The 15,008-nt window shown below is 50.8% G+C and overlaps 8 protein-coding genes across 8 annotated transcripts; 6 read left to right on the top strand and 2 right to left on the bottom strand.

The window, feature by feature from the left end:
• Window positions 1–132: 132 nt before the first annotated feature.
• On the top strand, window positions 133–688 carry N7506_008687 (uncharacterized protein; the record flags this gene model as incomplete). The annotated part of the gene is made up of 2 exons (XM_056957980.1): window positions 133–450; window positions 530–688. The coding sequence occupies 2 exons, from the start codon at window positions 133–135 to the stop codon at window positions 686–688; spliced, it is 477 nt and encodes a 158-aa protein (XP_056807370.1).
• A 631-nt stretch (window positions 689–1,319) lies between these two features.
• Window positions 1,320–2,191, top strand: N7506_008686 (YoaK family protein; the record flags this gene model as incomplete). Its single annotated transcript, XM_056957979.1, has 2 exons — window positions 1,320–1,527; window positions 1,587–2,191. 2 exons carry the CDS (start codon window positions 1,320–1,322, stop codon window positions 2,189–2,191), a joined length of 813 nt encoding a protein of 270 aa, XP_056807369.1.
• Window positions 2,192–2,433: 242 nt separating this feature from the next.
• On the bottom strand, window positions 2,434–4,206 carry N7506_008685 (uncharacterized protein; the record flags this gene model as incomplete). The annotated part of the gene is made up of 5 exons (XM_056957978.1): window positions 2,434–2,455; window positions 2,510–3,365; window positions 3,434–4,022; window positions 4,079–4,091; window positions 4,151–4,206. The coding sequence occupies 5 exons, from the start codon at window positions 4,204–4,206 to the stop codon at window positions 2,434–2,436; spliced, it is 1,536 nt and encodes a 511-aa protein (XP_056807368.1).
• Window positions 4,207–5,087: 881 nt separating this feature from the next.
• N7506_008684 (uncharacterized protein) lies at window positions 5,088–6,623 on the top strand (the record flags this gene model as incomplete). Its single annotated transcript, XM_056957977.1, has 2 exons — window positions 5,088–5,237; window positions 5,307–6,623. 2 exons carry the CDS (start codon window positions 5,088–5,090, stop codon window positions 6,621–6,623), a joined length of 1,467 nt encoding a protein of 488 aa, XP_056807367.1.
• Window positions 6,624–6,889: 266 nt separating this feature from the next.
• On the bottom strand, window positions 6,890–8,564 carry N7506_008683 (glycosyltransferase; the record flags this gene model as incomplete). The annotated part of the gene is made up of 4 exons (XM_056957976.1): window positions 6,890–7,854; window positions 7,913–8,080; window positions 8,139–8,299; window positions 8,350–8,564. The coding sequence occupies 4 exons, from the start codon at window positions 8,562–8,564 to the stop codon at window positions 6,890–6,892; spliced, it is 1,509 nt and encodes a 502-aa protein (XP_056807366.1).
• A 982-nt stretch (window positions 8,565–9,546) lies between these two features.
• Window positions 9,547–11,143, top strand: N7506_008682 (uncharacterized protein; the record flags this gene model as incomplete). The annotated part of the gene is made up of 2 exons (XM_056957975.1): window positions 9,547–10,308; window positions 10,364–11,143. 2 exons carry the CDS (start codon window positions 9,547–9,549, stop codon window positions 11,141–11,143), a joined length of 1,542 nt encoding a protein of 513 aa, XP_056807365.1.
• A 947-nt stretch (window positions 11,144–12,090) lies between these two features.
• On the top strand, window positions 12,091–12,315 carry N7506_008681 (uncharacterized protein; the record flags this gene model as incomplete). The annotated part of the gene is made up of 1 exon (XM_056957974.1): window positions 12,091–12,315. The coding sequence occupies one exon, from the start codon at window positions 12,091–12,093 to the stop codon at window positions 12,313–12,315; it is 225 nt and encodes a 74-aa protein (XP_056807364.1).
• Window positions 12,316–12,807: 492 nt separating this feature from the next.
• Window positions 12,808–14,793, top strand: N7506_008680 (kinesin-3 family protein uncB; the record flags this gene model as incomplete). The annotated part of the gene is made up of 2 exons (XM_056957973.1): window positions 12,808–13,075; window positions 13,127–14,793. 2 exons carry the CDS (start codon window positions 12,808–12,810, stop codon window positions 14,791–14,793), a joined length of 1,935 nt encoding a protein of 644 aa, XP_056807363.1.
• Window positions 14,794–15,008: the final 215 nt, after the last annotated feature.

Genomic DNA, 15,008 nt, shown 5'->3' with positions numbered 1-15,008 from the left:
CTTGAATCCCGAAGACCATGCTGGATATACATATTCTGCTGAGAGGTGCTCTTCGTTTCGTTTCCCGTACATATTTGTAGGTTGCACGCCGACCTTGACCCCTTCCGTCCGTTTCACAACCGCCCAGACAACATGACTATCCAATTCCCAATCATGTCCCTGGATTATTTCCAGCCAAGTCCAGCCAAGCAATTCATGACTCTCACCAAGAGCCCACGAGTCATGAGCAGGGAAATAAACAGTCTCTTCCACGAGCTCAAACCTCTCCGACCAGACGATCTGATTGGGGAATGGGACGGACATATACTGGTCACAGGACACGCATTTGAGCAGGAACTGGAGGACATGAACTGGTTCGGGAACACGTTTGACAGCACTGACGACGTGGCCCCGCTGATTGTCGGACGGAACGGAGAGCGGGTATGTTATGAAGATTGGGGTCGTGCATCGGTAAGTCGCATTCCCAAGGTTCGTTTCTCAACCACACTGCCATATGCAAGGGGACATGACCTAACGCCTATACGAGTAGTTACGTGAGATCCGTTATCATGGAGTCGTCTCTGCGGCTCTGGTATACGATCAACGGCCGATGATCGTTCACTATCGGGCTGTGAAACATAACATGGTGGCTGCATGTATGGAGAGTAAGGAGTGGTCCGGGAAGGTTTATTTTTATTTGACCAAGTGAAATTTGACCAAGTGAACACAAGTGAACACATCATACGAAGGGCCTGAACAAATCTGAACTTCCAAGGTTACTCTCCGGTTGCACGAACACGTTCCCAGGTTGAACATGGGATCCCGGAAGAATATAGCGTGCTAATCAGTACATCTGGTTGAAGTTGTACAAATGCTGTGCAATATAAGCGGTGCTCATCCAATCTAGAAGTCAGATTGAGTCCAAGGATCGAGATGAGGCTTTACAAGGTAATCCAGTAGAGCAAGGATCATAAAGTATGGACTGTCGAAGTATGGCCTTAATTCAGCCCTATCCGTGATATTTCTCCACTATTGCGTGATAACCTCCAGGCAGCAGTGTTTCTGAGTGTCAGAAGGCAAGGGTGAGCGAATCAAGTTGCAGAATATTACCTACAAAATAAACAAAAAAGGGTAGTTAGTTAGAAATAGTGAAGCAGCTTGATCACTAAGCTCGTAGGGCTGACCGTAATCGGCGTTCGAGCCGAGAACTAACTTTTTCCCTCGGAAGTCGCCTCGTGCCGTCAGGAACGCGAAAATTCTCTCCCAACTGAACACCCTCTCTCTATATAACTCGTGGACGTTGAGATTCGCTTGCTTTCTGCTGTTCGCATCCCACCACAATGGAGAAGGCAGCTCCCACCCAAACCCCGGCATCCGATGTGGAGGCCCCAGGCGCCCCCGTCAAGCAATCCAGCGTCCTGCAGAAATGGCAACAGAACCTGTCCACCACCCACGCAGACCTCGTCTGTCTCCTCCTCTGCTTCCTGACAGGACTATGTGACAGCAGCGCTTACAACGCTTGGTCCTGCTTCCTGGGCATGCAAACCGGTATGATCACCTCCGCAAGGGGCAAACTCGCGCAAAGCTAAATCACATCACCAACGCAGGAAACACCATCTTCCTCGGTCTCGGAGCCTCAAACCAACCATCCAGCAAGCCATGGGGCTGGCTGAAGTCCCTGGTCTCAATCCTATCCTTCTTCTTCGGCGCCATGATCTTCTCCATCTCCATGCGCAGCGTCGGCGCCCTCCGCCGAGGAACTCTCTTCGTCTCCTTCTTAGTCCAGATGCTTCTCATCATCATCGCCGTCGCCCTTATCGAAGCAGATCTCATTCCCCACACCTCTAGCGACGCCGCGCTGGACGGTGGCCCCCTGTTCCTCGAGTTGATCCCGATCGGTCTGCTGGCTTTCCAGTCTGCGGGTGGTATGACGTGCAGTCGCGCGCTTGGATACAATGAGATCCCCACTGTGGTTTTGACTAGTGTCTACTTTGACATCGCGTCGGATCCTAAGATCACCGATAAGCCAACTGCCAACGTGAAGCGCAACCGTCGCGTGGGCGGGGTTGTGGCCTTGCTTATTGGTGCTATCGTTGGTGGTTGGTTGAGTCGCAGCAGTGGTGGTATGGAGTCTGCGCTTTGGATGGCTGCTGGATTGAAGTTTGTTGCTGCCTTTGGGTGGCTTTTCTGGAAGGCTGCGCCGGCCAAATAGACCCCATGCGTAGAACCGTTCTCTTGGTATAGACGAGACGTTCGAGTTAGATAGATTTTGCATATACATTATATATCAATGTTAATAGATTCAATTTTGGGCTTTGCCTATAAATACATGCAGAGGATTTGCTCTCGGAGCCAGTCCAATATTGACGTGAACAGAAGAAATGGGGGCGTCGAGCCTGTAAAGAACGCAATGGGAACACCTATAGGTGCCGATTACTTAGTGTCAGATATCATTCAAAGCTTGGATTTGATTTTCCTGCCAGACTTGTTAGCTTCGTAGTCTCTCTCCCGATTGTTCCGAATGACTTACAGAGGCTCTTCCGGCACTCGATATTCATCAATCGATGTCGCCTTCTTGGTTGGAAGTTGGTAGTGGGGATATTTGCCAAACCCAGTGGGAAGACGCCATTCAGATTCGGTGGCGGTACCCTTTACCCAAGTTCCACCACCAGCATCTCCCATACAAGCCCATCGATCACGATGGGTGCCGTTCATAATCATGGAGGTATGAATGGTGCAAAGATTAACGGGACCAGTTCCCTCAAGCCGGGCAGGCGACAAGTCTACCTTGCCGTACCCAGCAGCACGCCAATCAGTCAACCCAGACCAGCGGTGGTTGGGCGGGCTCCAGAAGGCAAGTTTGCCAGTAGGCTTCTTCCATGCGCCATTGTGCAGGCCGAAGGAGATGATCCGCTGTGCGCTTTCGGGCGAGGATCCGGCGTCAGTTCCTTCGCGGACTAGGAGCGCCAGCTCGCCTAGTGACATCTCTCTTATCTCGCGCACCTTGAGACTAGGCAAGGAGGCAAGGTATGATCCATTCCACCAGTTGTGGGGTAGGATTTCCTCCGGGTTAGGACTCATCCCGGTAGGAGGTCTGCCGCGGGCGTTGGCGATAGTCACAGGCGTGCTGATCTCCTCGGGACCCAGGTGTTCGTGGCTATGCTTGAGAACCCACGCATAAATCACATTGGAGCGACCAATCTTGAGTGGGGTCTGGAGTGGTTTACCCTCCTTCTTGCGCTTCTCTTCCACAGCAATGAGATCGTGTCTCGCTTCCTGCATCAGTCGGTTGATCTCTGTGTCTGGGAGGAAGACGTATTTCGGAGACATGGTACTCTCGGGTCTTGCGTATTTGACGTCCCAGAGCATGCGGGTCAAGAAGCGGACTTTGTCGAAAAATCCGAATATGCGCCAGCCGGGGGTAGAGGGGGCGAGCTGGAGTTGGCGTGTGCACCGGCGAGTTTTCCGCCAGGGCCGTAATCAGCGAAAGGATCTTCTCCGAGCTGTTTCCACGGGGCGATGGGCTTTCCATAAAGAGCGTCGGATAAGCCATTGAAAGTGTCCTTGATAGCGAAGATATCACCCATGAGATGATTGAAAGTATACGAGATGATAGTCGCATCGTTGAACCGGGTCACTTGGGTCGTCAAGACAGGACGATTTGAATTAAGCAACTCGTCGAAGGAACCGACAGCGTTATAGTATGTGCAGCGCTTGTCATCCTCTGGATGCGGTGCATCGGCAACGAAGATGCCGCGTGAGCCCTCCGCGGAGCGATTCAGGGCCGGAGAGTATTCAGTGAATGAACGCTTGGACTGGTCCAAGCAGAAGAAGTCCTTCAAGTGATCGGGGGCAGTGGACTGGCGCTCCAGGTACCGCTCCAGGCCCTCGGGAGTATAGACATGGTACTCGAGACCTGATGGGGCAGTCTTGGAACGACGCACACGGGCCTGTGTGATGGGTCGTGCTCTCAAGACCTCAATCCATGCTGCATGCAACTTCTCAAAGGAGAGTGGGGCGTCAAAGATATAATTAGCGCGCGCCTAGGGTTGTCGCGTTAGTATCAGGCAGGTTTGAAATTGCGACAACCGCAACATACAAAGATATCAGTGCTATAGTACGGACAGAAGTTGTCAGCTAGTTGCCCATCCTGTCAATTGGCGATACTCACTTGGCAGCGGTTCCATCCCAGATCGAGATAGGCACGGCAGTGTAATCGGCAGCCATTGTGGGGCGGGTTCGGGCTCGGGCAAAAACCGGGGCTAAGATAACGAACGATACCGGTGCAAGTTCCCCGACAGATGCGTGATTGAAAGCTGAATGTCAATTTCTATGAGAAATGTGTGACTTGTAGTCAAAGAGATGCAGAGACAAGCTAGTGCGGTTTTGAATCGGAGACGATCCGCTCAGGGGCGGGGAGGGACAAGGAGGACTGGGCCCGGATATCACAGCTGAACCATAAATCCACACGTCACCGCCATCGCATTTCCTGTGTCATGATTGCAATGCTTTGATGGAGTCGACCCGCTCTGCAGAAGTCACTTGGTAAACCTGGGACGCGATGCTCCAATCATCGAGCAGTCTTAGCGGGCTTTTGTGGGCCTGTCTCTCTGCATTGAGTGAGGCTTCAAAAGATGGTTATTACGATCGGCATTTGGCGTGCAAAACGCGATCCGCGATTGTAGTGGTAAATTTCGGGATCTGTGGGTGTTTGGCGGATCTAAGTGGCGTCTGCAAGATTAAAAAACCCACGGGTTTCGCGCAGATCGCTTAACTTTAAGCTAATACAGCCATACGCCCCACTTTACAGTACCATACTCGTATAGCTCATGCGCTAGTCACCTAGTGTGGATGTGGTCTATCACTCCCCATTGCAAAAACATGCATACACCTTTCTGTATTTTGAAGATCTTTGCCCTGAAAAATCGGCGGGAAGAAAAAATAGAATCAGAAAAAAAAAAAGTTTAGAAAATCGATTATTGAATTAGATAATTCTTTGAGAAAAAAACTTTGAGCTACCGGAATTGTGACCCCGGAGTGACAGTGAACATCATCTCTCTCCATTCTGCCGTGTTCTCCATCCGAGTGGTAACCACTCCGTCTCCGTCATGACTATGAAGTCTTCTGTGGGCGTTCAGGGGCATAAGTCAGCATCGACTTCAGAATGGAAGCTGGTGAACTCGGGCACTCGTATGGCGCGACCGCTTCGCGGAATTGAGTTGATGATCAAACATTCCGAGCATCATCTCGATGGAAACGTGAGTGATCTAGATTCTCTCCCCTCCTAGCACTTAGTCTTCATAGAACTGACATGTATCCTTCAATAGTTCCAACTAGTCTGTGCCACGGGCTTTGACACGCCCTTAACATGCGAACAATTGAAAAAACGATGCCAGGCAGCCTGGTGGCGTACGCGGCGCGCATTCCCAGTCATTGGCACCGACCTGGACATGGAACAGGCTTACTTCGAACCTCACAACACGTCTGAAGCCGCAAAGCGCTGGGCTGCTCAAACATGCATCGTAGCGACCAACACCTCCATCGACGAAGTCATTCTCTCGCTTGTCCGTCGATCTTTAGACAAGTCCACCATGACCTTGGTCGTTGATCCTATCCGAGGCCACCGAGGCTGCGTCTATAACGTGACACATACTCTTACCGACACTACTATCTACGGCCGTATTCATGAGTTCATCACCCAGCTAACGCGCCCGGATAACGAGCGTGGCATCGACGCCATCTTTACCCCGGATTTCCTGCTTGACATCACTCCCCGCCTCCCACAATCGTTATCTCACGCATATTCACGCCTCTACCAACCAACACCCGAAGATCTTGCCGCCGCCATGCAAGTGATCGAGCGCGCGCAGGCTCGCTACGCTCGATCGACAATCGGCATTCCTATCCAGCCGGACTGGAAGAATCGCCGTTCACACATGCACAATAAGACCGTCAGACTTGAGACCGACGAGGCCAGAACCGCTCTCAAATGCTTCAAACAGCTCGGCATCTCGCTGACAGTTGCCTTCTTCGCCTGTATGACTTCCGCCATCGCGCAGACTTTCAGCCAAGGAAACGAAGAGGGCGCCCATCTACTCTTCAGCACCAGCGGTCGCCGCTGGTTAGATCTTGCTGGAGATGGCCATGGACCTGTTACCATGAGCATCATCCCAGCTGGTATGTGGGTCAATGCCAGCGATGTCGACCTCCGCGCCAAAGAAAAGTACGGTCTTGCCAAGTTGGCTAAGGCTATTGGGCAGGCCCAGGAAGAGGATCTAGTGTCCCCCCATATAATGGCGTTGTATGATCAGATGGCGCCCGAATTGGTCAAGGCCATGGCAAACCCGGCTGACCCTCCTCCCATCGCTCGTCCCACCCTAACTTCCCAAGGCCCTTTTGCCAAGCGGACGATTGATTCATCCGGGGGTGACCCCATCCGTCTATCGGATGTTACCACAGGTGGTCGGTCTACTGATCCGGCTGTTTGCTTTGCATTGTATAGCTTCCGCGAAGAGCTAAAGTTCAATCTTCTATTTGATGAGCGCTATTTCGTTCCCCACGAGATGGAACAGCTTGCATGTACCGTTACCGGCCTCTTCCGGACTTTCATTGCGGAAGAGGAGCCGATACAGGCCAAGCTCTGATTCGACATTCATTCATGTACATATTTTCCTTTTTGTCACATATCTCGGATTTACGATTATTATACCTAGGCGCAATCATTTTGATCAGAAAACTGCGAGCCATCCATATATGCCATTGTAATTTTGGAAGAAAAGTTCTAAGGTTATTATACAATTGAAGTGGTGAAGAAAAGTCTAACGCTAACTGTATATCGAAATTATGACCGAATGTAAAACTCTCAACGCCTTGGACATTAGCAATGTATGCGAATAGGGTATATGATCCATCACGAGCAAATCGCAATATCTTGAAGAGTCTCGGCGTCCTTTTCCATAATGGGCGACTCGACAGGCGTGAACGGTGGTGTCAAGATTCCATCTTGAATCATTCGCGTGCTCTCAGCATGAGCAACGATAATCTTAGCCGCAGATGCCGTCCCGCCACTAATTTGGCTCCGGACGGCCCAAGACTGACAGTTGGCCTTGTACTCGGTCCAGAGCGGGCCGAGCATTTTGAGGATCTTGACTTCGATGTCCTGTGCTTCGACGTGTGGTGGCCTAGCACTGCGCAAGCCTAGCTTGAATCTTTCGGCGTAGTTGGCGTATTCGTGGGTATCAAGCCATTGGCTGAGAATCAATTGGGGCACTCCGAAGTAGACCGCTTCGTTGAAAGAATTGCCGCCTCCGTGGTGAATGAAGACCTTGAGGGCGGGGTGCGAGTAGATAGCATGCTGGTTATCAATCCAGTTGGTGAGGCGAATATATGATGGGAGTTCCTCGGTTGAGAAAATGTGCTCTGGGCTGTCGATTGGGAAGTTGATTTTGAAGAGGAAGCGCACGCGACCACCGCGTTGCTTATAGGCGGCTTCGAAGCCAGCGATGCAGTTCCAGAATTCATGTCGTTGCCAGATAAACATACTGCCCATGTTCATGTAGATGACGTCGTCGCCGTGAAGCATTGCCTCATCCATCCAAGCCAGCTCGGGACAATAAGTTGAGGAAGTTTCGACGGAGACGCCGGCGCCGACGAATACAATTTTGGATGACTGTTTAGGACAGTCGAAGAGGCCCAATGTATTAAAGTGAATGCCGGCCACGCAGTTTTCGTCTTCCCAGTGTGGTGGGAGCAGGGCTGTGTCTTGTGCGACTCCATATGATTTGAGGTTGAAGCGCCTCGTGAGAATATCGCGCTTGGCGACGCAGTCGGGTTGTGTGACGCTGTAATAGTATTCGCGGAAGTTCAGATAGACATCTGTTTGAGACCATCATTAGCGCCTTGAGCCCCGCCTGGTGTCCAAGGAATGACCTACTCTCAATAAAAGTTCCCAGTGAGCCGTCGCGATTGGAGGCCATCATGTGTGGTTCGAACGCGCCAGGCAGAGCGCTTGTTCCCGGTGAACAGGGAATAGTAAGTATATATTTGCGTTTTGTGAGACGAACTCCCGTTATCAGAGACGGTGTCAGTGCATCAACACAGACTATATCCACTTCATTAGCTCCGCACACTAAGTCTCACTGCATGTCAACAGAACTCACTGATATTGGGATCCAACGCGTTAAGCTTGTCGGACACCATGAGAGCCGTGTCTGCGAAGTCCTCCACTGGACCCAGTGCAGCATCAATGCATAATTCCAGGCTAGAGGGATCGCCGGGTGGGCTTCGCATTAAATGCATGCGGTCCTTGAAGAAGTTCGTGCTAAATGCAGTCAGTACTAACCCCGCCCAACATTTCTATACATGACATACTAATCGCTGACATTGTGACTTGTCCCCAAGCCAATGAAGCCGATCAGGTCCTGCTGGAACGGCGGCAATGTATCCCTCAGCTGGTCGATCTTTTTGGCACACGAGTCCGCCGACAAGAAAGTGACGGAGTGACCCTCAGATACGAGCTGCGTAGCAGTCGCCATCTGCACATTGACCTGGCCAGAGGCCGGGTTCGACAAAAAGGCAATGTGCATGTTGGCGGAGAATTGTCTGAAGCGCAACAATTGCCTGGGCCTGGAGCTCCTTAATGATAGACAGGGTGTTGACAAACTGGGAAACACATGAAATAAAACCTCGGGTACCGAGTGGACAATATTGTGGTCCCCTGTAAGATATCTACAAAACATATGAGACCGCCACATGGATGTATCCACTTAGTTCATGGAAATTCGGAACTATCATATTTTAGATTGTTTCAGTGGTGGCTTAAGCTTATACAGGGGTTACCAGGATCCCAGCGCTTATCGTGCTCATACCTCGGCACGATATGTTAAACGTTTGCCGATTTGACTCCAGGAACAAGATAACCTTGGGAAAGCCAAATCTGAAAGATAGGACCGAAGAACCTTGGAAGAAGAATCGCAAAAACAGAACCTGATACCTGAAATACGGAGTACCCAGCCCTGAAGGACCCCGTATTAGTGAAAAACTCAATCGGGTATTTTGGCGCAGAAGAAACTACAGATCGACAGGGGAATCCACTAAGGACCCACTGTATGTCTGTATATACAGAGTATTACGGTTACTAGCGGTATTGGATATATGGGGCCTTATCATCAGACTCTCAATAAGGAAGCCCAGTCAACTCTGCTGTACCTTGCATACAGATGATGTGTAAACATGGTGGATTTGATTTCCCCTTTTTTGAAGGTCCACCATGGTAATGGAATTGTGGTGTGCTCCGTATTTGACCTGGCTTGGTCCGCACTGCCTGACGCAGGTTTTGGATCTTACCCTTCACCGTGTCGCCATCGCTCATTATTGTGGCTAATCCTTTCAACGTCGCCATCACTCATTATTGTGGTTGACTGTTTGCTCTTCTCGCTACTGTTTCTTGTCCTCGCTTCGAACTGCCATCGCTCATTATTGTGGCTTGTTCATTTTAACCAATCGATTCTTATATTCACGCCCACTCACTATCTTTAATCGTCTATCTCGACATCACGCTCTTTAGCCATGGCTCCTTCAGTTCAGCAACCCACAACATATACCCCCGATACCGAGATCCCGCGTATCGACGGCGGTACTTGGAAGCGAGCCCAACCGGGAACTTGGACCCGGCCGTGCTCCGGAGGCGAGACCGGTGTCTCTTACAATCAGAATGTTCGTGATGGTCACACCGAGCTGTCCATCCAGGTCCCTTTCAGCATCGACCTCTCGACCGAGGAATTGATTCAGCGTTTCCGTAATGCGTGGCTACTCTCGCACTCGCGGTTCCCCGAGATTGCTGTTCAGCTCTCCACAGGCACTGAACTTCCCCAGATGATGAAGTATGAGGTGCTCAAGTCGAACACTGAAGCCGCTGCGTGGATGAACGAGACTTTCCACGTTGTCACCGATCAGACTGCCACGGAAGTGGTCAACATGACGTACAGCCGTCGCATGCCCACCAAGGGAAAGCGCAACATGATGTACCTCGTCACTGGACCTAACGCGGACCCCCAAAATCCTACTCAGCACAATCTCGTCTGGAACGTGAGCCACGCTGTCGCCGATGTGTTTAGCATCGTTCAGTTCATCAACCACTTCTTCCGGACTGTTACCCAGGTCGCTGGCGACTGGGAATACTCCGTCAGCCAAATCGATTACTCGGGAGTCATGGAACGTTTGCCCATCAGCCCTCTGACACCTTACCAGCAGCAATACAAGCCCAACAAGGAGCAGATTCAGAATGCTATTGCCGATGCTGCCCGCCAAGGTGAACTTTACAGCAGCAAGGTACGTGCCAATGACTTGCCCCGTTGACTTCAAATATCTAACTTGATTCCTGCAGATGGGCCAATCCGTTGCCATGTACCCCGAAGACGACGTGTCTACCCGTGAACACAAAACCCATTGCATTCGCCTCCAGTACTCGCTTGAAGAATCCCGGGCTCTCCTTGCTCAGCTCCGCGAAGAGAAGATCAGCATCACCTTCGCCGCTGCCGCCTCGGTAGTCCTGGCAGTCAAGCAGACCTATGCCAAGGGTCATGAAACAGGTGCTCTCATCGGAATGACTCGCAACGCCCGTCGCTGGCTCGACACAAGTGGCAAGCGCGAGGCTGGCGGTAACATCCCCGCCGCTGCAGACTGTGTCTTCCTCTGGATCCCATTCGAGCAGCACTGGTTCCAGGGCTCAACTCGGGACTCTGTTATGCACATCGCCCACGCTATCAGAAAGGAACTCGGTCCTCACTTGGTTTCGCCACACTACATTGCTAGCATGAACTTCACATCTGCCAAGGCTGTGGAGGGTCTAGCTGCCTCGACAGAGCCCTCTGCTGCGCCATGCGCACCTGGCTTCTCGCCTCAGGGTGCCCTGAGCCTCGAGCGCCAGTTCGAATCGCCCAGTGCTACAGTTGATGTCCATGATCTTATCCACACCGGCCGTCAAATCAACGACTCCGCTTGGGTTGGTATGTACTCGCTTTGGGATCAAATCACCTTGTCCATCGGCTTTGATGGCAAGTACTATGACCCGGCTGGCATGGATGCGTTCATGGCAATGGCCAAATCAAACCTTGGATCTATTATTCCTCGTCGCTTCAAGAGGGGTATTCGCTCCAGACTCTGATTGCTTTTCGCTCTTCCGCTACGTTCCCTACGAGGTTTCTCTTCATGCTCCTGGAGCCGTTCTTTTTATATACCATGCTACGCTCCTTCATTGCGTTGCACACTTCGCCCGTACTAGGGCCTTTCCTTTGGCGTTTGCTTTCTGCATTTCATCTGGACATTTTACTGAGCTTGATTCAATGACATACTCTACCAAAAGTTGACAAACTTTGCGAGACCTATTTAGACCGTGTAACCATGGATATCCCGTAAAAAACATACAGACCTGTAAACGGAGGTCGTACCTAGGTATCGATTGATGGTAGTTACAAGTCCGGGGATTTAATTGTGGGTATTCCTACCAGCTCCTAACCGAAAAATGAATTCGGATTGCGAATTCTTCCATGCTGTCCCCAACCTTGGAGATTGATGAGCAATTACGGTAACATGCTGCCGTCAAATCCCAAAATCGAGAACTGATAAGATGCCACATACCGGCTACGAGTGCCATCGAATGAAGATCATGACTTCAAAAAGTAGCTCGTGGCAAGGTCACCCGGACAAGTAAACCACGGATGTGCCAATCACAAAAATGAGGCTCCAGCTCGGATGCTTCCATGGACCTCTTCGCCACCTTGCCGAGATCGATCCACGGAAGCGTTGAAGATCGCGACCGTTGAACGTTCACAATGGCAACGTCCAGAACCCGTTCGAGTGGCACTATCATGTACATTCCACATCGTCATGATCAAGTCACTACCGCCACCCTACTCATATATGAGGGCATTTGACGGCACCATTTTGTAGATCAGCAATGTCTCAGACTATATCCCATCGAAACTTATCATAACTGAACCAAGTCACTCAATATTGGTACGTATTGTCTGTATTCCATTCGGAATTGGTGAGCATCAACAGTGATGCTGTGTTCGATCTACAGACCTGCTTACCCGTTATAGAATTATAATTATGCCTATGCCTACCCAAGACGCCGCTACCAGAGCGAAGGAGAGTGCTACCCAAAAGGCCTCTCATAGCGATATGGGCCCCACCGAGCTACTGAGTGAGCACATGGATGCCTCTGGCAACCCTGTACCCGACGATGCCTGGGACAAGACGCAGAAGTCGGGTAAAACCGAAACTGAAACGGATCCCTACGAGGCCATGAACGCCGAAACTGCTGATTTCGATTGATATTGATAATAATCTGCACTCCGTACATATGTTGGAAACAAAATTGAAAGTGCATACATTGTACAGCTAAAGCATTAAACATCTCCCGCTAGCGTGTGGAGTTGACACCGCGTGTCATTGCTGTAGCAACCGACTGCAGTGACACTTCAATTGTAATCCAGCTCTTCCCCCAGTCTAAGCATCACAGTAACAACAGTCAATTCGATCTTTCCCTTTAATTTTTTCTTTTTTGTCCTTCGTTTTGCAGCCATCGGGCTGGGCTACAATGAACTGAATTTCCGAAGGAAACAACGCGCAACAGTAACGACCCCCCCGTTTCACTCATTCCTCTCTCTCTTTACACACCTTACATGAATCTACACTGCACACATTCCCTTCCAAATAATCTTATTCCCTTTGTCATAAATTTCCCATTGCATGTACCACTCTCTCCTTGACCGCCGACGCGACGCCGTCACCACTTGTGTGCAGCTATTGAGGTATAGCAGGGACATGGCGCTGGACCCGCGCTTCTATCACCACATCGGCCATCCTGGCCCCGGCTCCATCTCTTCAGCCGCCTCATCCGACCTATCAGCCGCCACAGGCATCACCTCTCCCAGCATAATCTCCACCTCCGCCTCCGCTGCCACCCTACGATCCACAGCTTCGAGTCCCTCCTTTCGCGCGCGTGAAGGCTTCGCGAGAGATGGAATGGCTAGCCCAACGCCAGGTGGAAATGTGCGCGTCGTCGTACGGGTGCGCAAGTTTTTGCCTCGAGGTAAGTCTTGCGACAAGCGATTCCCTTGAGATACGATCTGACACCGTCCAGAAATCGAGCGCAAGGCCCATTGTTTGATCTCAATGGACCCCCGGACCCAAATGACCTCACTCCAAGCACCGAAACCGAAACCAGGCGACGTTGGAAAACCTAAGTCGCAAGCGCGTGGAAAGGTTTTGGAGGACAAGTCTTTCACATTTGATAATTCCTTCTGGTCTCATGACGAAGAGGACGAACATTACGCACACCAGGAGGATGTCTATAACTCCCTAGGCGAGGAATTCCTGGATCACAACTTTGAAGGATATCATACGTGTATCTTCGCATATGGACAGACTGGGTCAGGAAAGAGTTATACTATGATGGGGACACCGGAACGACCTGGTTTGATTCCTCGAACGTGTGAGGATTTATTCCAGCGTATCGAAAGCTCGCCCTCCCCCGACATCAGCTACAACGTTCGAGTGTCCTATTTCGAAGTATACAACGAGCACGTCAGAGATCTCTTGGTCCCGCGAACGGATCCCCCGCATTACCTTCGCATTCGTGAATCGCCATCGGAGGGACCTTATGTCAAGGATCTCACCGAAGTGACGGCCAGAAACTACGCCGAGCTGATGAAGTTTATGCGAAAGGGTGACGTCTCCCGGACAACGGCTAGTACGAAGATGAACGACACCTCCTCCCGATCCCACGCCGTGTTCACTATTACCCTAAAACAAATCCACCACGATCTTTCAACAGACGAAACCACGGAGCGCACTGCTCGCATCCGGCTGGTTGATCTGGCCGGTTCCGAGCGTGCGAAATCAACTGAAGCTACTGGTGCCAGACTTCGTGAAGGTGCGAACATCAACAAGTCTTTGACAACACTTGGCCGTGTTATTGCCGCATTGGCAGACCCAAAGAAAATCCGCGGCCCTCGAAAAGGCAAAGAACTGGTGCCATACCGTGACTCAATCCTCACATGGCTTTTAAAAGATAGTCTGGGAGGAAATTCCAAGACTGCAATGATTGCCTGTATTGCACCCGCAGACTATGAAGAGACATTATCCACTCTTCGATACGCAGACCAGGCGAAGAACATTCGAACGCGGGCCCGGGTCAACCAAGATCAGATGTCGGCAGCTGAACGTGACCAACAGATTGCGGAGATGACTGAGACGATCCGCACACTTCAGCTCAGCGTCAGTCAAGCGGCACTCAGCCAGAGAGCAAACGAAGCTTCGGATGAGAGACTCGAACAGTACCAACAAAAAGTGGAGAAAATGCAACGGCTCATGGAAGAGAACAATATGGTCAGCGAGTGCAAGATCCGACAATTACAGACCGAAAACGAAGCTTTACGCATGCATCTCAAGCTTGCTGTCGAGAGTCTCAAGAATCCGATCCCAACAGTCACTCTTGATCAACGGAAGCCTAGTCTTACGTCAATGTCGGATGAGAACCAGCCACCGAGTCAGGATGAGGACCCCGAGGGCTCCCCTGAAGTGTCGGATGCCGAGTCAGATATTGACTTTTGGGAAGATGATGAGACTGTCACCGACGATAATAATGAACATGAAGCTCATCGGATGCAAAATCATATGCACGACTTGCTTGGTGACTTGACTGTTTTTAAACGGAAGTTGGCCACAGACCATGAGCGATTCCGCCCTCTCGAGGAGCCGGGGAATCGCAAACGACGTGCCTTGGCAACCATCACCAGCAATCGTTAATATGTGGATATGCCTTTACTATTCTTAACTTGGGTGTACAGGGATTGGTGTTGGCGGCGACTTTTTTTGTTCCGATGTTTTTGTTTAACTTCTTTGTCAAGATTTCTTTGTTTGAACTGGAACTAGACTACGGCTGGCCAGTTTTCTTTCTTTGATAGCGAGCTGCGATGAATAATGAGACAATTGATGATACGCATGTTTCAATCTCACCTACG

Source organism: Penicillium brevicompactum, assembly GCF_028827555.1.
Source record: "Penicillium brevicompactum strain IBT 35665 chromosome Unknown utg000006l_segment0_segment0, whole genome shotgun sequence".
NCBI lineage: Eukaryota > Fungi > Ascomycota > Eurotiomycetes > Eurotiales > Aspergillaceae > Penicillium > Penicillium brevicompactum.
This window is presented reverse-complemented; position numbering and strand designations above follow the sequence as displayed.